The following is a 26828-nucleotide window of genomic DNA, read 5'->3' on the forward strand; positions in this document are numbered from 1 at the left end:
TCTCTCTCTCTCTCCTCCTCTCCCTCTCTCTATCTCTCTCCCTCCCCCCCCCCCCCCCCCCATCTCTCTCTCTCTCTCTCTCTCTCTCTCTCTCTCTCTCTCTCCCTCTCCCTCTCCCTCTCCCTCTCCCTCTCCCTCTCTCTATCTATCTCTCTCCCTCTCTCTCTCTCACTCTCTCCTCATTCCCTCTCTTTGTCTTTGTCTCTCTGTCTGTCTCTCCCTCTCCCTCTCCCTCTCCCTCTCCCTCTCCCTCTCCCTCTCTCTATCTCTCTCCCTCTCTCTTTCTCTCTCTCCTCCTCCCCCTCTCTCTATCTCTCTCCCTCCCCCCCCCCATCTATCTCTCTCCCCCCCCCCCCCATCTATCTCTCTCTCTCTCTCTCTCTTTCTCTTTCTCTTTCTCTTTCTCTTTCTCTTTCTCTTTTTCTCTCTCGTTGGCTGTCCTGTTTTTGGATGACCTTCAGACACCAATAATGTGGACCGTCTGTTCAAAGGGATTCTGCGATTGAAGGGTTAAAACTTTGATGATGGACAGTTCGCACCTGATTCAGTAAACTGAATGAATTCTTCATATATGTATATATGCCTATTCCTCATAGACATTTGCGTCCAGCAGTGTAAATGCTGAGCAAACATTCTGGGGGCTGTCTCGTGTTGGTCCCGTTTACTTGCTATTCGCGCGCTGAACACCAGTGCCGGGAAGTACAAACGCTAAAAGGTCTGTGTTTTATGCTTGGCAAACAGGCAGACGATATCGTTTGTTCTGGAGTCAAATTCCACTTCCTCGATCCACATCTAACAACCTTCGTCGTCGACATGTTTGTGGAGCCCATAGGAAGATATGGAAGAAGCGTTAGATGGTTGTGAGATGTAGTGGGAGCAATCAAAGCGCTTCTGGGGGACAACCGAGATATTTAAAAATCCGATTCTTTGAGGGAGAGAGGCAAGTGTAGCCTACTCAATGGACACTGCAGCTGGTGGAAGCAGTGTGTCCATTGTACTGGACATAAATCCTCGAGTAGGTCAGTAGGTATACGCCAGAGCCAAGAAAGTCTCTCGACTTGAGTGTTTGGAGCATAAAACATGCAGACTCGTACAACTTCTCTTCCTCTTCCCACTTTCAAATCGTCTCATTCCTTTTGGAGAAAATCCGACCCAGTGTTATAAGAAGCGGTTAGTGAATCGCTGGTGCATGTGGCTTAGCCTGGCCAATCTGTGAAAGGGGTGTATCAGCTTCCGGACGAGATCCAACGAAGGCATCTAATTGTTGGCTCATTGATACGGATGGAGGGAATCTCAGAAGTAACTTATTCGCCTGTGAGTTGTTTACTCCGGCAGAATCCCGATGGAAAAGGGTCCAACTTCGAACTGTGGCATCACGGAGTATCGATTCCTTTCGGGAGGTATGTTAAGCCGGGTGTATCGACTGCAGGTGAAGACCAAGATCACATATGGTATCTTTCAAAAGGCAGACGCGATATAACGTATTAGTATCCTCATCAAACCCCTGCTCTAATCTAGGAGTAGTTCGACACCAGCAGAACTGCATATCGTACAGTCAGACGTTGTCTATTTATTACGTAAGCAAACCTGGTGGAATTTTCGCCTGACTCCATTTACCCCTTCCCAGTATGTAAAGTGTCATCGAGTGAGTGGAAACAACCAACAGTACTAGCCCACACCACCAACCACACACACACAAATAACAAAAAAAGGATAAAAAAGCAGGAAACTCGTTTTATAAACATTATCATTCACATTTTCTTTGCCTACATTAAATACAAAGCCGTAATGGGTTAGCGAGTGGGTACAACAATAAATACGAATATTTTCTTTACATTTGTAATCCGTGCATTCATATACCCAACCTAGCATATAAAAACAACTTCAACCACTCACTGGGATGTTCCTGTGCGTACTTTTGCATATAAAGAAAGTAAATGACTGAATACGAAAAAGGCCATCGCATAAATAATAGTCTCCATCGCCTTTTGCGTGTCATTCACAAAAATCCATGCTGGCGGGTTAGCGGCATCCACAACCTTCTACCACCATATCCTGGTAGTTCTTGAGCACCACCTTGTTGTACTCATCCAGGTAGAGCATGGCGATCGCGCTCAGCTCGGTGGGCACGCAGCAAGCACGTGGGATGCTCTCGTTCACCGAGTTCACCAGAGTTTGTACAATGGCGTGGTTCGTGGAGTTGAGATGTTCTGCCAATGGGAAGGGACACTCACCCTGGCAATAATAAGCGTTGTATCCCAGTGGAGCGACAATCCAATCGTTCCAGCGGAGCTCGGTAAAGTTAGCGAAGAGATGACGCCGCCGACAGTTCTGCTTGTGTCGCCTGCGTCCTTTGGGTCGTTTTCGGCTCCTCTTGGATCTGTGGATCAGGGTGGCACCGCCACCGTCACGGCTGTAGGTAACGAGCAGCGGCTGCACCTGCGACCATCGCTCCTGGTCGTTGGTGTGGGCAGAGCGGCTCACCCGCACGTGCCCGGTGCCGTTGGTTCCCTCGCAGCCAGCCTCGGCCAAAACCTCCACGTGGAGACCGAGGTTGGGCGCCTGACCCCTCGTCCACCTCAACACGGCAGGACTCACGTCAAAACTTTCCCAACGAGTCTGGTTATGGCGAACGCGCTTGGAGTCGAGTAAGCGAATGATGGGCTCCGTCCGATGATCTTTGTCCCTCGCATTCTGCTCCGTCCACACTCCCATGGTGCTCAATCCCACTCCCTCCTCCACCCTTCCCTGCAATACCTCGTACACGTTGATACGGTGGAAGCATCGAGTGGAGTCGGTGGCGTCGTGAAGCGGAGAACGGAAAAGCCTCAACTCTGCGGCGGTGACCTCCTCACCTGCAGGGACGCTGTCCAGCGGGAAGATGAACCGGTGCGCCTGGGCTGATGATGTGGCAACGTCTTCGTCCAATGACTCTGTGGCACAAAAAGAGAAAATGAAGGCATTGTGAAAACACTGTTTACAAGGACAGGTGAATAAGTGAGTTTAACCAAACAACTACCTTGATGTCACTGAATATCTTGCTCACTCATTTATCTGAAGAAAAAAAAAGGAATCCAGCATTGCCACCCCATGTGCCTCGGATGGTTAGGATCTTGCAGGGTTATTCTGGCCTCGGGGTTTCCCCTTGGGTGAACCACGCATTGCCACATCTGCCACATCTCTTTGCTATGCAAACAAAACTTGATTCTGAAGCTCAGAGCGTGCACACCTGTGCTTGGCAACGCCCATCGTGCCCGCATTGGCTTGGAAAAGCTCAACTCGGTGCCCGCATTGGCTTGGTAAAGCTCAACTTGGTGCCTGCATTGGCTTGGGAAAGCTCAACTCGGTGCCCGCATTGGCTTGGTAAAGCTCAACTCGGTGCCCGCATTGGCTTGGTAAGCTCAACTTGGTGCCTGCATTGGCTTGGTAAAGCTCCACTTGGTGCCCGCATTGGCTTGGGAAAGCTCAACTCGGTGCCCGTATTGGCTTGGTAAAGCTCAACTTGGTCCCCGAATTGGCTTGGTAAAGCTCAACTTGGTGCCCGCATTGGCTTAGGAAAGCTCAACTCGGTGCCCGCATTGGCTTGGGAAAGCTCAACTCGGTGCCCGCATTGGCTTGGGAAAGCTCAACTCGGTGCCCATATTGGCTTGGTAAAGCTCCATTTTGTGCCCGCATTGGCTTGGTAAAGCTCAACTCGGTGCCCGCATTAGCTTGGGAAAGCTCAACTCGGTGCCCGCATTGGCTTGGGAAAGCTCAACTCGGTGCCTGTATTGGCTTGGTAAAGCTCAACTCGGTGCCCGTATTGGCTTGGTAAAGCTCAACTTGGTCCCCGCATTGGCTTGGGAAAGCTCAACTTGGTGCCCGCATTGGCTTGGAAAGCTCAACTTTGTCCCCGCATTGGCTTGGTAAAGCTCAACTCGGTGCCCGCATTGGCTTGGGAAAGCTCAACTCGGTGCCCGCATTGGCTTGGGAAAACTCAACTCGGTGCCCGTATTGGCTTGGTAAAGCTCCACTTGGTGCCCGCATTGGCTTGGTAAAGCTCAACTCGGTGCCTGCATTGGCTTGGGAAAGCTCAACTCGGTGCCCGTATTGGCTTGGTAAAGCTCAACTTGGTCCCCACATTGGCTTGGGAAAGCTCAACTTGGTGCCCGCATTGGCTTGGAAAGCTCAACTTGGTGCCCGCATTGGCTTGGAAGCTCAACTTGGTCCCCGCATTGGCTTTGGAAGCTCAACTTGGTGCCCGCATTGGCTTGGAAAAGCTCAACTTTGTGCCCGCATTGGCTTGGAAAGCTCAACTTGGTGCCCGCATTGGCTTGGGAAAGCTCAACTTGGTGCCTGCATTGGCTTGGTAGGCTCAACCTGGTGCCCGCATTGGCTTGGGAAAGCTCAACTTGATGCCCGCATTGGCTTGGAAAAGCTCAACTTGGTGCCCGCATTGGCTTGGAAGCTCAACTTGGTCCCCGCATTGGCTTGGGAAGCTCAACTTGGTGCCCACATTGGCTTGGAAAGCTCAACTTGGTGCCCGCATTGGCTTGGAAGCTCAACTTGGTCCCCGCATTGGCTTGGGAAGCTCAACTTGGTGCCCGCATTGGCTTGGGAAAGCTCAACTTGGTGCCCGCATTGGCTTGGAAAAGCTCAACTTGGTGCCCGCATTGGCTTGGAAAAGCTCAACTTGGTGCCCGCATTGGCTTGGGAAAGCTCAACTTGGTGCCCGCATTGGCTTGGAAAAGTTCAACGAGAAGGCATCGAATGATTTGCTGCAGTATAGCAAGACCTAGGACTATGTAACGGTCAATTTTGGCAACCTGGTACGACATTACGGTAAAGCACAGCACTGATCTCTGTGTACCTGTGAATAGGACAGCCCGCTAGGACACAGGAAGACACATGTCTGCTACAGAATGGCCAAGCAAGCAACATTGAGGTTTGGCATGCAACACCATGGCAAAGAACATCACGTCTCGTAAATAAGGATGGACAATCGCAATGTGATGCAAAAGTGGAAAGGTAGACTGTGTAAGTTCAGGTATGCACACCTCTCTCATGATTATCCCATAATAACCGAATAATATTTTTCATTGTGATCGTCGCATAGAGTTTATAAAATGAAGAGCTATGGCCGTTTGTGTCGCAGCCTTTGCCTTGAAGGATTTGTTTTCTAAGTTAAGTGAATTTGGAACCAATGGGTTGTTGCGTTGTCGGGGAACGTGCAGGTGAGGCACGATGACAAGGTAGGCTCATACCAAGCGCATACGAACAAGGCCTCGACGTATATACACCATCGGTGTTTATTTACAAACTCAACATTGCACCCTAAAGTGACCTCCCCGTCACATCCATTAGGACCATCGCGTGCTCGCGGCCGCCACCGACCGTCGTAGTGAAACGCTCGCACGGTGTTGGCTCGACTCGCTCCCACGGGCAACTCCAACTCGGAACTCGGCCAGGGAGCCTCTCCCGATTGCAGCCTGTAGATATCGAGCAGGTATCGAGGGATAACGGGACGTCTCCCGGGTCGGGGCCTCGTCTCCAGGCCGAACATTCCCAGGAGGTGGGACTCGAGCGTGGGGCCGGCCACCTCGCCTGGGTTATCCGGAGCGCCGGATGCACACGGCGGCCTCGCCAACATCACCGTGACCATGGGGAGCAGCAGCGACAGCGTCGCACCGTTAAAGGCACTCATGGTGCGGTGAAGCCGGGATTGCTGTGCACTGCAAGACGGGCTCCCAAACGCGCATCGTGTGTGGGTTGGGTGTGGGGTGCGCTGAAGCGAGCGAAAGCCAAGAGCGCACCAAATGCCTCGACAAAGACCAGGTGGTCTCAAGGTGCCGGTGAGCGCGGAGCGAGGCTCCCGCACCGGCTCTCCGGCACACCCAGGTGCTCGGATCCTTTTGGCCGAGCGAACCAGAGGAGGAGACTAAAGGTGTGACATCCGACTCCCTATGCCTGAAACGTCGTTCTCTTTCTCTCGGGGTTCGCCCCTTGGTGGCACCTTCGTTGCCTCATCCTCCTCGCTCCTCGCTCTCCGCTCCGTCTTCCGACACTGGGGTTGGTAACACGAGCCTTTTATAACATCCGTCCGGTGAGTCTTCCAGAGCGAAAGGTGGCGAGATGCAGGTGCTACAGGTGGGACTGCAGGGGAGATCTTAACCGCTTTTTCTCAATGATTCCGTAGCGTTTCGTCAAACCTCCTTCCAATTGGTATTGTGAGCGAACACGTGTGCTTCCCTCGCCCCTTAAAGCACAAGGCGAATGCGAGGACAGCAACCCGCGCCTTGAACATATCCCACCCTGCGTCCCTCACCCCCTACAAGCATTCCCATTGGCCGCACCCACAAAGACCAGACCCCTGTACTGTAAGCTCCGCCCTCTCGACGTCAACAATACAACTGCAGGATCACGTGAGGGTCACGGCACGTGAAAAGGTGAAGGTCCGGTTCAACGCTTCCGAATATACGTACCTGTATGGCTTCATTCGTGTGCTCAAACGATTTAGTCATTTCATGATATTGTAGATTTATCCCGGGATCATTGTGCCCTCCACGTGGTGAATATTTTGGGGGCATCGAGTGGAAATTGGAGAGTGGGTGTCCCTTCAACGTGACACTGACGTTACAATCAGGTATGTAATTCAGGTTTCCACAAAGGTGAACATTGTAGGTGACCGACAGACAATGCCAGTGGTATCTCCATGGTGTAGATTTTAACATAGCAGCACGAGCACACGCATCTACCTGTACATGTTAATCGGGTATCGTGCATTGTAGGTGCATACACAATGAAATTACTTGAATTACCTATTATTCTAAAAACATGTACAGTAGTACATATAATGTACCACATGTAAATATAACTCGCAATAACGCAGCTGTTACGGACTCACGGCACAGCAAACAACGGAAAGAATTAAAATGCTTTATCCACATACGTGGTACAAGGTCACGGAAGGGAAAACAGGTTATCAGTCACTCCGCTGGCACGAAGTGGCATACAGGTGTAATCAGGGCCAGGTCTATGCGAAAGGTGTTTATCGGGTATGCTCAAAGCTTTTCTGCGGAAACGCCTTCGTACATGCATTCGCTTTGTGGACTTGTTATAATGACCTTTAATGCCACATGACCAAATATCATGGAGGAACACACACACACACACACACACACACACACACACACACACACACACACACACACACACACACACACACACACACACACACACACATACACATACATACATATATATATATATATTGTTACGGATTCGGCACTTATTATTATTACTGCTGTTATTATTATTATTGTGGGTTCTAAGTATTATGGGTATTGTTGTTTAAGGGAAATGGTTATTGTGGTTAAAAGGTTAAAAGCGCTCATGGTAAAAATGAGACAGGATATCGGATCGTGACCCGGAAGAAAAAAGGGCGAGGAAGAAGAAGAAGTCGCGAGGAGTGAAAGGCGTTCTGAAAAAGCTCCGTACCTAGCCTGGTCGAGCGTACCTGGCGAATGAACTTTGAGTCCTTGAAAGGAATCTCGGGCCATCGGGGTTATCGCTGGAGGTGTGGAAAAGCCTGCGAAGCCAGGTACAAGGGTGAAATTCCGGAGAATCTTCGCCTCAAGGCCGCGGCTCGAGTGAGAGCCGTCTGCCATTTCGTCCCGCGTGCTACCTTCATCGGAAAAGGTGTTTGTCGTGTCGGTTGGACTTATCCTCCGGTGGATTGCCGGGGACGGCTGTGCAATACAGCGGCGTCTGAAGATTGACCTGCGGGTCGCTGATTGAACGGCAAATGTGTACGCACGCGTCTTTGGAGATTTCCCTTCCTACAGCGAGTGCTGGGTGTTGGACCACGTGACTTCTGTGTCGCTTTGACCGTCTACGCCTCGGTTGCTCTTGATCGGACATTGGTTAAACGATCGCCGGAGCGCATCAACTTCGCCTTGGAGGGTTATCGAGACATTGCAGAGGGCTCGGTTCCATTTCCTGGGAGTGCCCTGAGTTTGGGGTTACGGTACTAGATAAGGTGGTACCATCTTAAGATATTTATTGTATTGTATTGTATTATTCCCGTGTGATTTTTAATATATTCTTTTTGTTGATAACCATTGGTGTGGTTTCCTTATTGACTTGGATTGTTTCCTTTGAGGGTTTCATGGGTGGTTTCAGTCATGATTGATTTCGACACGGAATAACATCTATATCTTTCTGCCGGGGTTCCTCTCGGGGTTCGGAGGTTACGGACACCAGGAGATTGCAGAGGACTCCGTAACAATATATTGTTGCGAATATGGAATTTGGCCTCCATATCCGCTTGTAAATATTCCCCTATTTCCCCAATACTCCCCAACTATCCCCAATCCCCCATTCCCTAGTCCCATTGTCTGTAAACAACACTCTGTAGAACCGACCTTCCCCTTTTTCCCCCATTAAATGTCGTGCCCAGGTCCACCGCATCTCACGTAGACAACTTTCGGACATCTTGCTAGTTATTCTTAGTCTATGTCAGTTAAGGACTCCTTTCCATTAATTCTGACTCTTCGTTGCACCAGAATGTGATTATATGGCACCAGTAGTGAGTTTAGGACCTTCCCATACCTCCTTCCATCTTCTTCCCCAAACAACAACAACAACTACAGCTACAACAACAACTACAACCACGGCGCGCGGGGGGAGTGTGCGTCCTCCCACCAGCTCGGTTAGCCGCCATGACCATGCGCTCCACGGGGTTACCACGAAGGGGCTCCCTGTCAGCCCCTCGTCAAGGGCGGAGCCGGTAACCCCCCCGCATGCACCCAATGAGAAGCAACGAGCCGATTCCATCTGGGGCGGAGCTAACGAGCCGAGGGCGTGTCGCTCCCCGCCGGATATACGCAGCGACTTACTGGATGTGAGGTCAGATGCGCCCCCAGCTTGAGACGACAAGACGCCACCTCCGAGCGCTGTGACCTCCCTGCATCTACTGGACCGTACAGTACCCTGTCCTTGAGCCAAGAGTGCACATTGAGCCATCGATACCCGCTTTCCTTGCCATAAATCCCCGTGTGAGTCAGTTTTTGTCCTGTTTATCTGTGGTCTGTCGGGTTAATATAAGATTGTGTCTAAGTGCCTATCTTCCTTTGCTGTCCCTCTTGTAGTTGTAATCTAACCTTCCGAACGAATATAACCTCCTCCGGGGGTCTTGAGAACCGTATCCCTGGTGTCGTGTCATTTTAATCCCAGCCGTGTGTCTTTTCCTTCATTGATCTAGCGTAGCGCGATTAGTCAACGTTCGGGTATAATCGGGTAACTTGTGCAGACGTGGTCATACCAAACCGCTCGGTAAATAACATCCACAACCGCGTCTGTAACAATTGGTGTCGAGGAGTGGAATTCGAACCCGGGACTAAATTTATTCGGCCCAAATTTATAGTAGAATCGATTCGGAGCGCGTTTCCCGCGCGAAATTATAACGGCGAAATTTGATTTTGTTATACGAAATAAAAACCCGAATTTTGAAAGTCGCGCTATGGCAGACCAAGACAGCTGGGGTCCGGTAGGGGAGAGTGAGGCAGGGTCGGTCCAGGACCAAATTGAGGGACGCGAGGAGAGCGAAGCAGTGAGGGCGGCAGGGTCGCAAAATAGCGTTGTCACGCACGAGGTGGCCACGGCGTCCACGCCCGCGACCGTAGCAGTGACGCTGGTGGATTGGAACCTTTTTTTTATACAAATGAAGGCCCTTATGGCCCAGACTAGTGAGCAAATGAGGGCTGATAGTGAGCGATTGGAGGGCCAAATGGGGGTAATGAGGGACGAAGCGAGGGCTCAGAGTGAGCAATTGGGGGTAATGGGAAACCAAATGGGGGTAATGGGAAACGAAATGGGGGTAATGAGGGACGAAGCGAGGGGTACCGGTGAGGGGTTAGACAACGGGATAAAAGAGGTAAAAAATGGGTTAATGGGGGTAGAAAACAGAATGGCCGCTCAAGAGAATCAAATGGAAGGGATGCAAAAAGGGTTAGAGGGGTTAGAAAACAGGATGGAAGGCAAATTGAGGGACATGAGGGACCAAGCGGAAAGGGAAGTTAACCAAATGGGTCAGCAGATAGATGGGGTCAGAATGGGGGTAGAAACTAAACTGGATGCTCACAGGGAGGAAATGGAGCAGATGAGGGTGGCATCTGGGCAGGAGATGCAAGTGATGGGAGAGGAGATCAGAGGAGGAGTGAGTGAGGAGGTCGGAGGAGTGCGCGAGGAGGTGAGGCACTGTAAGGAGCACATGGAGAAGGAGGTGAGAAAGGGGACTGTAAAGTTACAAGGGGGCATAGAGGACCTGACGCAGGAGGTGGAGCAGCTGACGGAGGGACAAAAAGAACTAACGGACCAGGTAAAGAAGAACACAGCGGTAATAGGAGGGTTAAAAGCGACACAAAATGACCTAAAAAATGACTTGGTAGCGACGAAGAGGGAATGTCAGATGGTACGTGAGGGACTGACAACGAGGTTGGACGAGGTGATAGAGGTAATGGAGACGAAGGACCGGCAGGTGAGGACGCACCTGGAAACGGTCAAGGTAGCCTTAGAGGATGAGCTTGAGGAGACGTACCGGGGAATAAAAGAGGTGAAGCAGAAATTAGAAGAAGTGGAAGAAGGGGTGAGCGAAATTAAGAAGCGACGGAGAGGATAAGAAAGAGATAAAAGAGGAGATAAAAGAATTGGTCCAAAGTCTGTGTCTGGATCGTGATGATGTGCTCATTAACCGGATGAGGGATTCGCAGGTGATGGAGGAGAAGCGAAGAGGAAGAGGACCCGGTGTAAGTGGTGACCAATATGGTCGTGCGTATGATGCGCCAGGGGATTTAAGAAGCTTGGGGGTCGAGATGGACCCGGGTGTTCGTGAGAGGCCGTTGGTGAAGTGTGCGACAGGTCTGGTGTGCGAAAAAGGAGGTGTGCGAGAAAGTCCGACTCTGGGGTGTGTGAGGAAAAAGTGCGTGTCAAGGAGTAGTGAGGGTGCTGGCGAGAGTGAGTCGGTCGTAGCGCGTGTGCGAGGGAGCACATGGAAGCGCGGTGTGGTAAGTGTTACAGAGGGTGTGACGGGAGAGTGTGCGCAAGAGTGTGCGCGAGAAAGGTGTGTGACGGACAGGTGCATGGGGAAAGAGTGCGCTGTCAAAGGCAAGGAAGAATGCACGCCTGTGGTGAGTGTTACAGAGGGTGTAACGGGAGAGGTTGTGCGAGAAAGGTGTGTGACGGACAGGTGCATGGGGAAAGAGTGCGCTGTCAAGAGTGGAGGTGAGAGTAGTATGAGTGGCACGGAGCGTGAGTTGGTTGTGACAGGCGAGCGAGGATGTACACCTGGGATGGAAGGATGCACACCTGGAATGGGAGAGCGTGAGTGGGAATGCACGCTGGAGTTGGTGGTGAGGCACGTGGTTGGGTGTGCGAATGAGAGCACACCTGTGATTGTCACAGAGGAGGTGACCGAGGAGGGGGTGCGAAGAGGTGTATTGGTGAGGTGTGCGAGCGGAGAATGTGTGCCAAAGTGTTCGGTGGTCAGGTGTGTGACCAAGGCTGTGAGTGGAATGAGAGTACCGAGGTGTGAAAGGAAAGGTACGAGGAGCATGGGCACGGCTGGATGTGTGAGCAAGGAACGGGCTGCGGGGTGTAAGCGTCCAGGTGAAGCATCGACGGTAACCAGGTTAGAGGTTAGGTCGACTTTTAGCCGAAGCGGGCCCTCGGTGCGTGCCGGGCTTCGCGTGCCGCGAGAACCAGCGGGGATCCGAGCCACGGCGGGTTCGAAAGGACCGCCGTGCGCAATCCACGCTGGGCCTCGCTTTGAACGGCCGCGTCTGTGCTCCACTAGGCGGAGCGGGCAGCCCGATAGGAAGGGTCGTCATGGCGACCACTTTTTGGTGAGGCATTCCGGCAGGCCGAGATCGAGCCATGGGATGGCTCCACGCCGAGATGGTGCGTGGGATCTCGGCCCGGGTAAACCTCCTTCCCTGCACCGAGTGCCGGACGCATCCAGCCGCTGGCACAGAACAACCCGCATTCATGGCTTGGCTTTACGAAGCCTGGCTTTGGACAGGGATTGGCGCACCGAGAGGCATTATTGAGTAGACTGGGTGATGAGGTTAGTGTTTTGGACCCAAAATTAGAGAAAAACAAAATTTGATGATTGGCAAGGGATTGGCAGTAGTGATTGGCAGATGATGGGTAGTGATTGGCAAATTTTTGATTTGTTGAAATTTGATGTGCAAAATTGGTAGTGAGAGACCCCCGATGTGGTGGGATGGCAAATCCACCATCCTTCCCATGGTGGGGGCAAAGGAGCACTAGATTATGGGGTGTATGGCAGTGAAAACTAGCCCGGGTGGGTTAGGTTATATTGATAGGGCCCTAGAAGATGACAGTAGGTGACGTTAAGTTTAGTTAGTGACTGATACCTGTAGTGGGGACGCAGGTAGATTAGTGTGGATGATAATGACGTGGGAGCGCAATAGTTTAAAGGGACGACTGGGAAGCGCAAGTTTCAGAAGGGAGTAGTTAGATGAGATGATGCAGGTGAGAATTGAACAGGTGTGATTGCACAGGTGTGAGAACTGGACAGGTGTGTGGAGCAGTGTATGAGTAGTGAGTGTTGTGGATCAGCGCGAATGCGCTTGGGGAGAGAAGGGTGCAGGTGGCACCAGGTGTGAGAGCACAGGTGTGCAAGTACAGGTGTGTGGAGAGAGTTGGAGTAAGTGGTACGGAGTGGTGTGCATGGTGCGAAGGTGTGGATGGGGGAAGAGTGGACCCTTTTCACGAGTACCCGGGGCGGGTAGTGTAAGTGTTAGGTAGAGGGTACAGGTAAATTGTGGTTGGATATTGGCATCTGTGGTGCGGGTGACAGAATGGTATTGTGAATGGGTGCATTAGTGTTGTGGAAATGGCTGGGCGTGTAGCCTGTTAGTGTGTGTAGTTGGTTGGGCACTCCACCACTGTGAGGATGTCGGCCAGGTGAGGCCGCAGGTGGGCTCTGGGAGCCGGTAGTTGTGAGTGGGTGCCTGAGGATCCCGGGTGTGGATCGGGCAGCCCAGTGCCAGAGAGGGCACCGAGTGGGGAGAGCGCCAGAGGGCCTTCCCCAGGTAGTTAGGTTAGGGTAAGGAGCAGGTAAGCTCGGAGGCAACTGCAGTGGTGGAGGTGTGCAGGTGGGTAGACCCACTGGGAGAGGTACACGCCACAGCCCAGAAATTGTGCGAGGGCACCGGGAGATGAATCGGGGGAGTGAGACCCCAAATTGAAAAGCACCACAGTCTGGCCAATGGGAATTGGTTTTTAGAACCCATAGTGTAAGAGGGCCAATGGTTTGGCCGGAGAAAGACCCCGGGTAGTGTAAAGTTGTTAAAGTAATTTAGGAAATAGTTAGGGTTGATGAACCTGTCGCACCATACGCAGCCACTTACCTGTGGTGATGATGATGACTCCACACCTGTGTTTTCTTTGTTCTGTGTGCAGGAAATGAGAATTGCTGTGAGGATTTGTGAGACGCATCACGACGTGGATGAGACATTGGGGTGATTCCATCTCTCCCTCCTTAGGAGGGACTGATGATGAATTGGTAATGGCAAATTTTGATGTTCAGTTGGAGATGGCAAATTTTGATGAGAGTTGAAAATGGCAAATTTGATTGGTTAGGAGGGAGAGAAGACGAATTTGGTTTATGGGAGGAACGGGGAAGACAGTAGGGATGTTTGTTGATTTGTAAAATAGATGTTTATGGGTAGTGTTGTGTTTTGTGGATACAGTAAGGGGTAAGGGAGGGGCCATGTAGGTTACCTGGTGGGGGGGGGGGGCGTACGATAGGAACGTACCTGTCTCACCTGGTTCCCATGTGCCCCCAGTGTGCATCATCTTGTATTGCGTGCACTTTTGCGCCCTTACCACCTTACTCACTTGTCTTCTTCTTTTGTCTCCCACCTCCGAGGATCTGGCTTTGGGGTAGAGAGAGAGGAGAGAGAGGTGCTGGCTCCGCAGTTGTGGGCCTGCACTTTCGCTGCTTGCTGCTTGGATCGATACACCATATGGACCGCAATGTTTGTGGCCACCCACAATGGACCGCAGTTCTTTTGCGGCCAAGCACCACCCATTGATGGACCTCTGGGTCAACGTGGCACCTATGCCAAACAGGTGAACCACTAATAGTTGGCCCCCTGACGGCCACAATATAGAAATGGACGCGGTTGGCGCCTTTCTTTATTTTTGAAAGAGGCAAGAAGGCCAAGTGCACCACACGAAGGCAAGACCAGCGGCAGAACATCGGCCGGCTGTGACACCACCGGTGATTCATAAACACTTTATTGGTGCACCGGATGGTGCTGACTGTGTGAAGGGGTGGTGCTTTTGATGCTTGGAAGGGGTGCTCTGCACATTATTAAAGGCCGTAGGCAACAGAGCACTCGTGGGTTGGTGTATCGATGCTGGCATGCGTGCTCTCTCTATGCATAACATCTGCATATGTGTCCTCCAAAAACAGGTCCTGGATCGTAGTGTAAATATCAGCGTAGTCTTGTGTAAATAATGCTCCCTACCGGCTGTATGTTTAGTTTGAGGATTCTTTCCGGATTCGGTTATCCTGTGGGTGTGTTTCTGTGAGGAGAAGGGTGCAACGTCGCAGGGGGACATATTTACTCATTTGTGAATATCTGTAAAACTGTCGCACTCAGGGTAGAGTTAATAGTAGAGGGAACTACATTGCGTGCCACACTAAAGTAGGTAAAAATTTATCGGGTCGGGACGCCCCGAGGGTAGAGAAGGGTGCAATGTTGCGAATATGGAATTTGGCCTCCATATCCGCTTGTAAATATTCCCCTATTTCCCCAATACTCCCCAACTATCCCCAATCCCCCATTCCCTAGTCCCATTGTCTGTAAACAACACTCTGTAGAACCGACCTTCCCCTTTTTCCCCCATTAAATGTCGTGCCCAGGTCCACCGCATCTCACGTAGACAACTTTCGGACATCTTGCTAGTTATTCTTAGTCTATGTCAGTTAAGGACTCCTTTCCATTAATTCTGACTCTTCGTTGCACCAGAATGTGATTATATGGCACCAGTAGTGAGTTTAGGACCTTCCCATACCTCCTTCCATCTTCTTCCCCAAACAACAACAACAACAACAACTACAGCTACAACAACAACTACAACCACGGCGCGCGGGGGGAGTGTGCGTCCACCCACCAGCTCGGTTAGCCGCCATGACCATGCGCTCCACGGGGTTACCACGAAGGGGCTCCCTGTCAGCCCCTCGTCAAGGGCGGAGCCGGTAACCCCCCCGCATGCACCCAATGAGAAGCAACGAGCCGATTCCATCTGGGGCGGAGCTAACGAGCCGAGGGCGTGTCGCTCCCCGCCGGATATACGCAGCGACTTACCGGATGTGAGGTCAGATGCGCCCCCAGCTTGAGACGACAAGACGCCACCTCCGAGCGCTGTGACCTCCCTGCATCTACTGGACCGTACAGTACCCTGTCCTTGAGCCAAGAGTGCACCTTGAGCCATCGATACCCGCTTTCCTTGCCATCAATCCCCGTGTGAGTCAGTTTTTGTCCTGTTTATCTGTGGTCTGTCGGGTTAATATAAGATTGTGTCTAAGTGCCTATCTTCCTTTGCTGTCCCTCTTGTAGTTGTAATCTAACCTTCCGAACGAATATAACCTCCTCCGGGGGTCTTGAGAACCGTATCCCTGGTGTCGTGTCATTTTAATCCCAGCCGTGTGTCTTTTCCTTCATTGATCTAGCGTAGCGCGATTAGTCAACGTTCGGGTATAATCGGGTAACTTGTGCAGACGTGGTCATACCAAACCGCTCGGTAAATAACATCCACAACCGCGTCTGTAACAATATATATATATATATATATATATTGTTGCGGTTTTAGAACCCACACTTTTGTAAATAATAATCACTTGTAAATATGATTGTAAAAGTTAAAGGTAGCACCCTTAGTTAGTCCACAAGCAACACGTAGGCCACCATAGGAACTCAGTTATTTCCTTATTATGTGTTTTAGATAAGGCCGTGTTTCCAATAGTTGAATCTGCGTTGCATCCTCCCTGATGCAACGCATGCAACGCATCAATTGATGCAACGCATCAATCAAATAAGGAGTAGGCCCTTTTGTTCATTTTGCAACCTCTCTCCAAATTCTGTTACGCGCCTTGGTTAGCGTTCGCTCAGGCGCCGCCATTGACCATGCGGTCGGCTCGAGGAAGAAGGGGGCGGAACGCCAGGAACAAGGTGTGGCCTGTCAACTAGTCATCAAAGGCATGGCCGGTACGCCCTGACCAGCCAACCAGGGCTGATGAAATATCACTGGCGGGTGTGGCTTGATGAAGCGTGGAGTGATCTTAAAGCGTGATATAAAAGCACGAGTGCAAAGCCCTTTTATGGACTTGAGGACTGCGCGGAGACGGCTGACATGCAAGGACTTGTTGGAGGTGCGCCTATTGTGAGGGACTGCTTTTGATACGGAGCACACATTGGAAAAGAAGGACTCACTCGCTGGCGCTGCATGAGAGCTTGGGAGAGAGGGAGCGTTTAGCACGACCGTCCATCTGTTACATACGCTAAAGGACACGAGCCTTCCCCCCCGCCATATGTAAGGTCCGCTCGCAGGTGAACGATACGCGCGAAGCTGCCTGCCGGGTTTTCGCCCACGGAACCGGAGCCTCACCTGCAGCCTGGACCCCATCGCCTGGACCATCTACCTGGACCTTCCACCCTACCAGCTACAGTCCCGTGTGAGTGTGTATGTTTGTCTGGGGTCATAAGTTAAGACTGTGTAGCTAAGCCTGCCCTGTGTCCTGCTTCTTCTTCGTCTTCCTGTACATTCTATCCTTTCCTCTTCTTTTTGGTTGTAAATAAATCACCTTGTTCTTGGTTTTTCCCTAATCCAATCGCATCCGTCCTTTCTTTCAATTGAGTACCTGTGGCACGATTTCGGAACCGCTAGAATCGGGTTTAGTCTCTTGGTTAATGGCTCAGGCCACGGATTGCTAACCGCTCGGCATTATCCATCATATCCGTGGTTCGAGCGGGAGTTATTCCCTCGTTTCCGGCGGGTGTTAGTATTTAGGTAGCAGCGAACCCATAGGCCCAGCAAAAACCCTACCTAACGCCGCGCCAGGAAGGACGTTATAGCTTCCCAGGACCCGGGACGGCCAGCTTAAAGGACAAGGGGATTAATCCCCCCTTGATAAGGGGAGCGCCGACCCCGAGATCCGTAACGATTGGTGTCAGGAGTGGGATTTGAAGCCCGAACCAAATTTTTTATCATCTGAAAAATTTGGTCAAAATTGCGAGCGGCCAAAATTTAGTATTAAAAACCAAATTAAAATCGTGCCATGGATAGCCAAGGCAATCGGATGCCGGTGGGGGAAAAAGAGGAAATAGAGGAAGAGTTGGAGTTAACCCAGGACCCCAGGGAAGAAGTGGGAGAGATGGAGGAGGAGAACGACGAAGGTGCGGTAGTGGGGGTTGCAGGCGCACAAAATGGCGGAGCCTCGCACATGGCCGCGGCAGCCGAGCCCGCGATACCAGGGTACATGCAGTTATTTATGGCTGAAATGATGGCATTTATGGTAAGGAGGGATCAAAAACTGGATGCGATGAGTGAGCAAATAAGTAAATTTGGGGACAGAATGGGTGACCGCATACAAAAATTTGGGGAGAACATAGACCGCAGGTCAAGCGGGAAAGGCACAATGGTATGCGACGGGGTAGCGCGGGTTGAGGAACGCGGGAAAAGTGAGCTGGAGCAAAGCACAGGCAGGTGGACCGGGGTAGAAATCGCGACACGGGGGATAGAAAAGCCGACAACCGCAGAAGTAGAAAATAAAATTTTATTAGCGCCAGCGGTCGTCGAGGGAAAGGAAAATGAATTAATGAAGGAAATAGTCGAAATTGGGATTGGAGAGACGGCAGGCATAGAGGCATTATCGGAGATTGAGATGGAATGCATGCAAAGTCTGTGTTCACATTATGATGCCGTACTTGTGTTACATATTTATGTGAATGTATGTGAATTACCATTCAGGTCTTTGCTTATCCGTGTGTAGTATATTAAGTTGTTGTGTAGTTGTTGTGGTTGGAGGGTCAGGAGCCCTTCTGAGGGAGTGGCCGGAAACGGAAGTGACCGAAAACGGGAGAGGAAAAGACACGAGGAAAAAAGGACGAGTATTATTCTTCCTCGCCCCGCTCCGACAAAAGGTGGGATCGACCTTGCGCTGCGTGGAAAAGCGGCGTTCCGAAGCCTGTCTGGCGAGAGGAATCACCGGGACGTGTACCTGCCCGGTAGAGACGTCAAGTTGACGTGGGGCCGTGCATCGACCGCGTCTGGCATCGTTCGCGGCACCGTCTGAACAGACGCGTGCGGGTCGCCCGTTGGGGCCTAACACGCCTGGCAAGCGGCGTGGGGCTTTTGGCTTGCTTTCCCGTCCCCGCGTCGCGTGGCCGCGAGGGGCTGTAGCCGGGGTGCCGGGTACGATACCTGCCCGGTGGAAACACGTCCACCCGGGGTTCGTTCAACCGCCCGAGTGCGGCGACGCCGACTATCATCTGGTCAGGAGGGGCCCAGAGACATTGTGCGGGACCGAGACCAAAAGGGTGTCGTGAGTACTCACCGGGACACACGTATATAAGATGGCCATCTTACTCATAGGGAATTGATTGTGGCTGGGGAATTGTTGATGGTAGTGTATTGTTGATTGCTCGGGGAAAATCTCCGTGGTTGTGTCATTGAAATATTGTTGATGGTTGTGTATTGTTGATTGCTCGGGAAAAATCTCTGTGGTTGTGTCATTGAAATTGTATGGTATCATTACCATTGGAAATATATCCTTGAACATCAGTTGTCTCCTGGGTGAAATTCATATGGATTGCGTGGCGAAAGCGCATATATAATACAGCTTGCTGGCGGAGTTCCTCTCACGGTCCGGGGGTCACCGAGACCAGGTATTCACCGAGGGGACCACGTAACACTTGCTAATCCTTATAAAGATTTGCAGGTGCGTGTGGAGAAAAGGATCTCGAAGGTAAGCCGGGCTGTATATGGCACGAAAATATTTGGCGCGAGAGGGTTCTTCACGCGCTTGGGATCCCGGCATAACCCGGGCGCTCGTAGAAGGTCCGTGGTGCGCTGTGTGAGAAAGAATGGCGTGCGTGAGCAAATGGCGCCAGAGCGCGAGTGTGTTGCCGTGTGTGAAAGCGAATGCATATCGGAGTGTGAAAGTGGGTTGGAAGAGTGTGACACGGAGAGTGAGATGGATGAGGAGCGTGTGCGAGGATGCACACCTGAGTTGGTTGTGGAGCGTGTGCAGGAGTGCACACCGGAGCGCGTGATTGGGTGTGCGACGAGAGATTGCACACCCGTGGGTATGTGCAAGAGTGCACACCCATGAGTGTTATGGAGTACGTAACGGGGGAGAGTGCGCGAGAGAGGTGTGTGACAGAGGAGTGTGTGATAATGGGGTGTGCGAGAGAAGAGAGTGCACGGAGAGAGAGTGCGGAAAAAGAGTGCATGGAGTGTATGGGATGTACGAGAGGCGTTGGTGTGTCGGGATGTGCGAGTGAGAAAGGGAACGCCTGGTGTGAGCATGCGAGAGGAGCATCGACGCTGACCCGGGGCAGCGTTTAGGCTGACGTATAGCCGACCAGAGCTCTCGGGCACGGTGTTCTCTGTGTGTTGTGGGGGCCGGCGGGGATCGTTGCCGCGTCGCTCCTGCAAGGAGCGCCGTGCACGATTCGGGCCGGGCTCCGCCCTGCACGGTCGGTGCCGCGTTTTGCCAGGCAAGGCGACCGGCCCGGTTCGAGGGAGGTAGGAGGGTTCGGAGCGGCGCCCCTTGTGGTGGTGGCGCTCTGGCCCGGGGAAGGCTGGGCAAACGTGCTTGGGAGCGCAAGGCCCTGCATAGGGATGGTGCTTGGAGCCTTGGCCTGACAAAACCTCCTCCACAGAATCGTAAATGCTGGACGGACCCAACCAACAGGGGACTGACCATCCGCACGGATAGCCGGCTTTTCGAAGCCGAGCTGTGAAAATGCATTACCGCACCCGACGAGGCTCAGAGTAGTGAACGGATAGTGATAGTGATGATGGCAAATGGTATCTGATGTAGAGGGATGGTAGACCTACCATCCCTCACATCCATCTTGCTTGGGCAAAGGAGCTATAGTTTTATGGGGTGGCAGTACAAACTAGCCCGGGAGGGTTAGGATAAATGTATAGGGACCTAGAGATGACTATAGGTGACCGAGATTTAAGTAGTGACATTTGTACCTGTAGTGGGGACGTAGATTAGAGTGGTGGGATTATAATGACAGGGGCTGTGCATAGTATAAGGGATGACAGGAGAAGCACAAGGATTAGAGGGGTAGTAGTTAGTTTAAATGATGCTGTGTGTATGAGAATCTTTGTGGTGAGAGTGATGAAATGAGGAATTGCGAATGGAGATTCCTGGTAGTGCTGAGCAAATGAGGCAATGCTCGGGAAGGATGTGTGTGTGTGTAAAAGTGAATGAATGGTGTGGAGTGAGTAGTGTGGAATACGTGGAGTGGAGTGTATGGTGTGAAGGAGTGGATGGAGGAAGGATGGACCCCTTCACGAGTACCCGGGGAGGGCAGTTTAAAAGTAGGTAGAGGGAGTAGGTAAATTGTGGTTGGATAGTGACATCTGTGGTACGTTTAGTAGTACGGAAGTGTTTTGTTGGGTACATAAGTGTATGGAATGGCTGGGCGTGTGGCCTGTTGGTAAGTATGGTTGGTTGAGCACTCTGCCACTGGTAGTCTGTCGGCCAGGTGAGGCCGCAGGTAGGCTCTGGGAGCCAAGTAGAGTTCAATGGGGCCCGTGGATCCCGAGAGAGGACCCGGGTAGCCCGATGCCAGAGGGGGCATTAGTGGGGTAAGGGAGCCAGAGGGCCTTCCCCAGGTAGGTTAGGGTGAGGAGCTAGGTAAGCTCGGGTGGCAACTGCAGTGGCGGAGGTGTGCAGGTGAGCGGACCTGCTGGTGAGCCACACGACCCAGCCCCAAAATTGCGCGAGGGCACAGGGAGAAAAATCGGGGGAGTGAGACCCCAAATTGGGAGGCACCACAGGGATGGTCAATGGGAATTGGTTTTTAGAACCACATAGAGTAAAGATGGCCAATGGTTTTGCAGGGCAAGACCCCGGGTAGTGTAACTGTGATAATGTCATTTAGAAGTATAGCTTGGATGAAAATCTCTTGGCACCATCCGCATCCACTCACCTAGGGTGATAAGACTCCACACCACATTTTTTTGTGCAAACATTTGGAATGAAAGACACATCTCGACGTGGGTGAGACATTGTTCGATATTCCATCTCTTCCTCCTTGGGAGGGATTGATGATGAATTTGGTTTAGAGGGGATGGGAAAGACAAGACGTAGAGACGGATTTGTAAAGTGTGTAAATACGGGGTAGGGGCAATGGTAGAGGAGGTGACATGGGGGGTGACGAACGGTTAGGGACGAGCTTTCTTAGCTTGCTCTCCCGCGCCCTTCATGTTGCATTTGCCTGGTATTGATGTGTACCCTTGCGCCCCTGCCCGCTGATCTGCTTGTCCTTCCTTCCCCACTCACGGACCCTTGTTCTTTTGTGCCCGAGGGAAAGTGTGCAGGTGCCGCAGTTGTGCGCCCGCACCGTTGCTGCCTCCTGCCTGCACTGATGCGCCATATGGACCACACGTTCTGTGGCCTAGCACCACCTTATGGACCACACGTTCTGTGGCCTGGTGTCTCTGCTGGGACCTCCCATTGTTGCCAGCTGTGTCTGCCTTGTGGACCACTGTTTTTAAAGTGGCACCTATGCCATGCATGTGGACCACCGGAGTTGGCCCTACTCGCCAAATCAAAAATAAAAAGTGGACGCGGTGTGTGCCCTTTTATTGTCCCCCGTCGCACAGCGTAGCGAAAGGGGGACTATGGCTTACCCCTCCGTCCGTGTGTGCGTGCGGGCGGGCGTGCGTGTTTGTGTGCGGGCGTGCGTGCATGCATGCGTGCGGGCGTGCATGCGTGCGTAAGCGAAGGACCGCATTCGAATTTGGTGTGTGGGTGCAACCCACGTCAAAATCCAAGATTGCCGCCGCCATCTATGTCTGATGCCATGTATGTCTGAACCTTGTGAGCTGTATATCTTGAAAAATAAGCGAAGTACCAACTTCTAATTTGGTGTGTGGGTGTATCTCGGCATAAGGAAGAACGCTATTGAAAATTGGGTCGCCACGTCAAAATCCAAGATGGCCGCCACCATATATATGTCTGAACCCTGTGAGCGAAATATCTTGAAAAATAAGCGAAGTACCAACTTCTAATCTGGTGTGTTGGTGTATCTAGGCACAAGCAAGAACGCTGTTTAAAATTGGGTCGCCACGTCAAAATCCAAGATGGCCGCCACCATATATATGTCTGAACCCTGAGCGAAATATCTTGAAAAATAAGCGAAGTACCAACTTCTAATCTGGTGTGTGGGTGTATCTAGGCATAAGTAAGAATGCTAGTGAAAATTGGGTCGCCACGTCAAAATCCAAGATGGCCGCCTTGCGTCTTCCACTTTGTCAACTCGCATCACTTCACCGACGGGGGACCTAGGCGTAACGCTTGATAAAATTAACATCAAGGAAGAACGCAGCCAGAAACATCGGCCCAGCCAGCCCAGCAGAGCAGAGAAGAAGAAGACGTCATCATTTTATTATTTTAGAAATGTGATGACTGTGCATTTTGGTGCTTGTGGTGCATTTCTTTATTATTGATGCATATGGGTACATATGGTATGTCGGTATATATCGGTGCAGTGCATGGCAGTGGTATTTTTCCTCTTATCAAAAAGATCTTTTTCTTCCCACAAAAGACAGGTCCTGGGTTGTCATTGTAAATAATCAAAATAGTAGTGTTTTGTAAATAATGCTCCCCACCAGCTAAATGTTTAGTTTGAGAACCATTCCGTAATTCGGTTAATTGTGGGCATGAGTCAGTTAGGTAGGATGCAACGCAGCAGGCGGGACATATCTAGTGTTAATACTGTCGCACTCAGGGTGAGGTTAAAAGTAGAGGGTAACCACACCTAAGTGTCACACTAAGTTAACAGATAGTTCCTTGTGTTTCAGCTCGGGGTGAGCCTGGAAAAAGGGAGGGTGCAGTGTTGCGGTTTTAGAACCCACACTTTTGTAAATAATAATCACTTGTAAATATGACGGTAAAGGTTAAAGGTAGCACCCTTAGTTAGTCCACAAGCAACAAGTAGGCCACCATAGGAACTCAGTTATTTCCTTATTATGTGTTTTAGATAAGGCCGTGTTTCTAATAGTTGAATCTGTGTTGCATCAATCAAATAAGGAGTAGGCCCTTTTGTTCATTTTGCGACCTCTCTCCAAATTCTGTTACGCGCCTTGGTTAGCTTTCGCTCAGGCGCCGCCATTGACCATGCGGTCGGCTCGAAGAAGAAGGGGGCGGAACGCCAAGAACAAGGTGTGGCCTGTCAACGAGTCATCAAAGGCGTGGCCGGTAAGCCCCCACCAGCCAACCAGGGCTGATGAAATATCACTGGCGGGTGTGGCTTGATGAAGCGCGGAATGATCTTAAAGCGCGATATAAAAGCGCGAGCGCAAAGCCCTTTTACGGACTTGAGGACTGCGCGGAGACGGCTGACTTGCAAGGACTTGTTGAAGGCGCGCCTATTGTGAGGGACTGCTTTTGATACGGAGCGCACATTGGAAGAGAAGGACTCACTCGCTGGCGCTGAATGAGAGCTTGGGAGAGAGGGAGCGTTTAGCACGACCGTCCATCTGTTACATACGCTAAAGGACACGAGCCTTCCCCCCCGCCATATGTAAGGTCCGCTCGCGGGTGAACGATACACGCGAAGCTGCCTGCCGCGTTTTCGCCCACGGAACCGGAGCCTCACCTGGAGCCTGGACCCCATCGCCTGGACCATCTACCTGGACCTTCTACCCTACCAGCTACAGTCCCGTGTGAGTGTGTATGCTTGTCTGGGGTCATAAGTTAAGACTGTGTAGTTAAGCCTGCCCTGTGTCCTTCTTCTTCTTCTTCCTGTACATTCTTTCCTTTCCTCTTCTTTTTGGTTGTAAATAAATCACCTTGTTCTTTCTTGGTTTTTCCCTAATCCGATCGCATCCGTCCTTTCTTTCAATTGAGTACCTGTGGCACGATTTTGGAACCACTAGAATCGGGTTTAGTCTCTTGGTTAATGGCTCGGGCCACGGATTGCTAACCGCTCGGCATTATCCATCATATCTGTGGTTCGAGCAGGAGTTATTCCCTCGTTTCCGGCGGGCGTTAGTATTTAGGTAGCAGCGAACCCATAGGCCTAGCAAACCCTACCTAACTCCGCGCCGGGTAGGACGCTATAGCTTTCCAGGACTTGGGACGGCCAGCTTAAAGGACAAGGGGATTAATCCCCCCTTGATAAGGGGAGCACCGACCCCCGAGATCCGTAACTGTGTGTGTGTGTGTGTGTGTGTGTGTGTGTGTGTGTGTGTGTGTGTGTGTGTGTGTGTGTGTGTGTGTGTGCGTGCGTGCGTGCGTGCCTGCAATATTCTTTACAGAGTATTGATGCCGCCACTGAGTGGATAAACAAAAAAAAACTGGGGTATATACAAATACGAGTGCGTAAACTGGCACATATATATGCAGTTGCACAATTGTGTCTGAACAGGGTAAGCGTCTTAACCACAGCACGGATAATGCTGAATGATAACTCATCTAAGAGCTCTTGGGTCCGCACAATGCATGTGAAGGCTTACAAGTATCGATATTTATGCAATTTCGAGTTATGTGCATTTTTCTTGTGCATCCTGGTGGTGTATAGGCTCAGAGTCATTGGTTCGCATACCTACTGGAAGGAAAAAAAATAATATAACTACAAACTATTCGGTAAATTCTGTCAACGTATAATTACCTTTCCATCTATTTACTTCACCGAGAAACCTTAGTACCTTTAACGGTTTGTGACTATATGTGGACTTGAAGAAGAAAAGGGGGAGGAGAGGACAGAGAGTTGGGGTGTGGGAGGTGCGCAGAGAGGGAACAGATATCTGGGAGAGGTGGCTTGAGGACTTGGAGTGGGGAGTGAAGCTTGAAGACTTGGCATTGCAGACTTGGGACTGGGAGGGGGGTTGAGGACATGAGGCTGAGAGGGGGGAGATTGAGGACTGAGATAAGAAAGGGAATGAGGGCCTAAAGTCACATTTTACATTATGCGGAATTTCCGTTGGTTCCAGCCATTATGCCATCAAAGGACATTCCTAGCAAACTCCCAAACAATTCCACAACAATTGGGGACGAATTCCCTTACAACAGCCTGGTGTAACCGGGTTATCTGATAGTATATATACCGTATATACACACACACACACACACACACACACACACACACACACACACACACACACACACACACACACACACACACACACACACACACACACGGAGGAGTACCCATCCCAACTGACGGGAAAAGTTTAAGTTAATCTATCAATTTAAATAATATTTCATGGACTCCAAGGTAATTTGTGTTGCACTCTGGGATTTGCTCAGAACCAAAGCTCTGAGCTAGTTATACTGCCCACTGAAAAATGGTGCAGCATAGGGCCACGGAGGTTGGATTTGTCCAAAAAGCGGGCAAAATATCCTGGTTGCGAAATAAAATTTGGCATCAACATTACTTATGCCTGTTCTTCCATCATTTCAAAACCGAATATTGAGCTTTTCAAACGCAGTGTGGGAAGTGGCCGCCGTAAACGGGAGACAGACGAACACACGGGCAGACAACTCGGTTCACAATATATTAATAGATGACTTCCCTTCTAAGGAACTTCAACACAGAAGGAGAGCATTTGGTTCATCAAGCCTGTTCAGTGGTTGCCAACGTATGACATTTTTTTCTATACAGAGTCGAAGCTTGTGGAAGAGCTAGAACACTAAACGTATCAGGACGCAACAGGACAAAATAGAGGGAGAATCGGACAAACAATGAGGTAGGGTGGAATGTGGTGGACAGGATGGATACAGAAGGAAATTTCTTCCCTTTTCCCCCCAAATCCTCCCTATCCCCCTCTCCCTCCCTCCCCTCTCTTCCCAACTCCCGTCCCTCTCCCACTCCCTTCTTACTCCCCTCCCTTTCCCCTCTCCTCTCCTCTCTACATGTCCATACTCTATCCTTTCTAAACACCTTTAATTTCCTTCTCAGTTTTTTTTCACTTTCGCTATTCAGTTTTTTACTTTTATTTGATATCTGATGTACCATACTCGTTACTGAGCATCTGTACCGCAAAAGCAGCTTTCTCAGCAATGTTTATATGCCCTCTGATGGTTTGGGCAGGGATTTCTAATTTGGCCAGGCTGCAGGCGATAGCTCGCCCACTCTTCATGAAGGATACCAAGCTTCTCCCTTTCTTTCTCCAAACTTTCCACATCATTAACATATTTCAAGCAAGGATGTGGTGGTGAAATTGATGCACTTAGGGATTTGAACCAAGCATCATGAGCTACATAATCAGTTCGGAATGAACAACGCAGGACTGTTTAAGGTTTATATAGCTGTCCTCTTGGCCACACTGATATTGAGAAAGAGAAAGAGAGAGAGAGATAGAGATAGAGATAGATATCGAGCTCTCCTGTTAACCTCTGTACTGATTCGTACATTGTGCTTCTCATACTTTTTTCCGTGGCTGAGTGAAGGTTGTTGGAAAACCAAAGACGAAACAATGCAAAACGCTTCATCTACAGAAGCCAAAACACATTCTTTTCCACTGAAACACACACCTGGTGGTAGAAAGATGCTCATATGGGTGAA

At 50.8% G+C, this 26828-nt stretch overlaps 1 protein-coding gene and 1 long non-coding RNA gene across 2 annotated transcripts in view; one reads left to right on the plus strand and one right to left on the minus strand.

The window, feature by feature from the left end:
• Positions 1-1714: 1714 nt before the first annotated feature.
• Positions 1715-6302, minus strand: LOC137435535 (bone morphogenetic protein 2). The gene is made up of 2 exons (XM_078784209.1): positions 5374-6302; positions 1715-2933 (listed from the first exon to the last, which is right to left on the minus strand). The coding sequence occupies exons 1-2, from the start codon at positions 5681-5683 to the stop codon at positions 2023-2025; spliced, it is 1221 nt and encodes a 406-aa protein (XP_078640335.1). The 5' UTR covers positions 5684-6302; the 3' UTR covers positions 1715-2022.
• The window catches only part of LOC137435536 (uncharacterized), a 29382-nt gene continuing 8789 nt past the window's right edge, over positions 6236-26828 (plus strand). Inside the window, exon 1 of the long non-coding RNA XR_010986097.1 lies at positions 6236-6425. This is a non-coding gene — a long non-coding RNA (uncharacterized LOC137435536). The remainder of the gene's footprint in view (positions 6426-26828) is intronic.

The sequence above is a fragment of the Myxine glutinosa genome, chromosome 9, assembly GCF_964187855.1.
Source record: "Myxine glutinosa chromosome 9, kmMyxGlut1.1, whole genome shotgun sequence".
Taxonomy (NCBI): domain Eukaryota; kingdom Metazoa; phylum Chordata; class Myxini; order Myxiniformes; family Myxinidae; genus Myxine; species Myxine glutinosa.

Excerpts from the sequence above, each read along its gene's own strand:
- LOC137435535 (XM_078784209.1), bottom strand. The coding sequence starts at position 5,683 with ATGAGTGCCTTTAACGGTGCGACGCTGTCGCTGCTGCTCCCCATGGTC. Across the intron at positions 2,934-5,373 it reads GCGAGCGTTTCACTACGACG|AGTCATTGGACGAAGACGTT; the intron begins GTCGGTGGCGGC and ends TTTGTGCCACAG.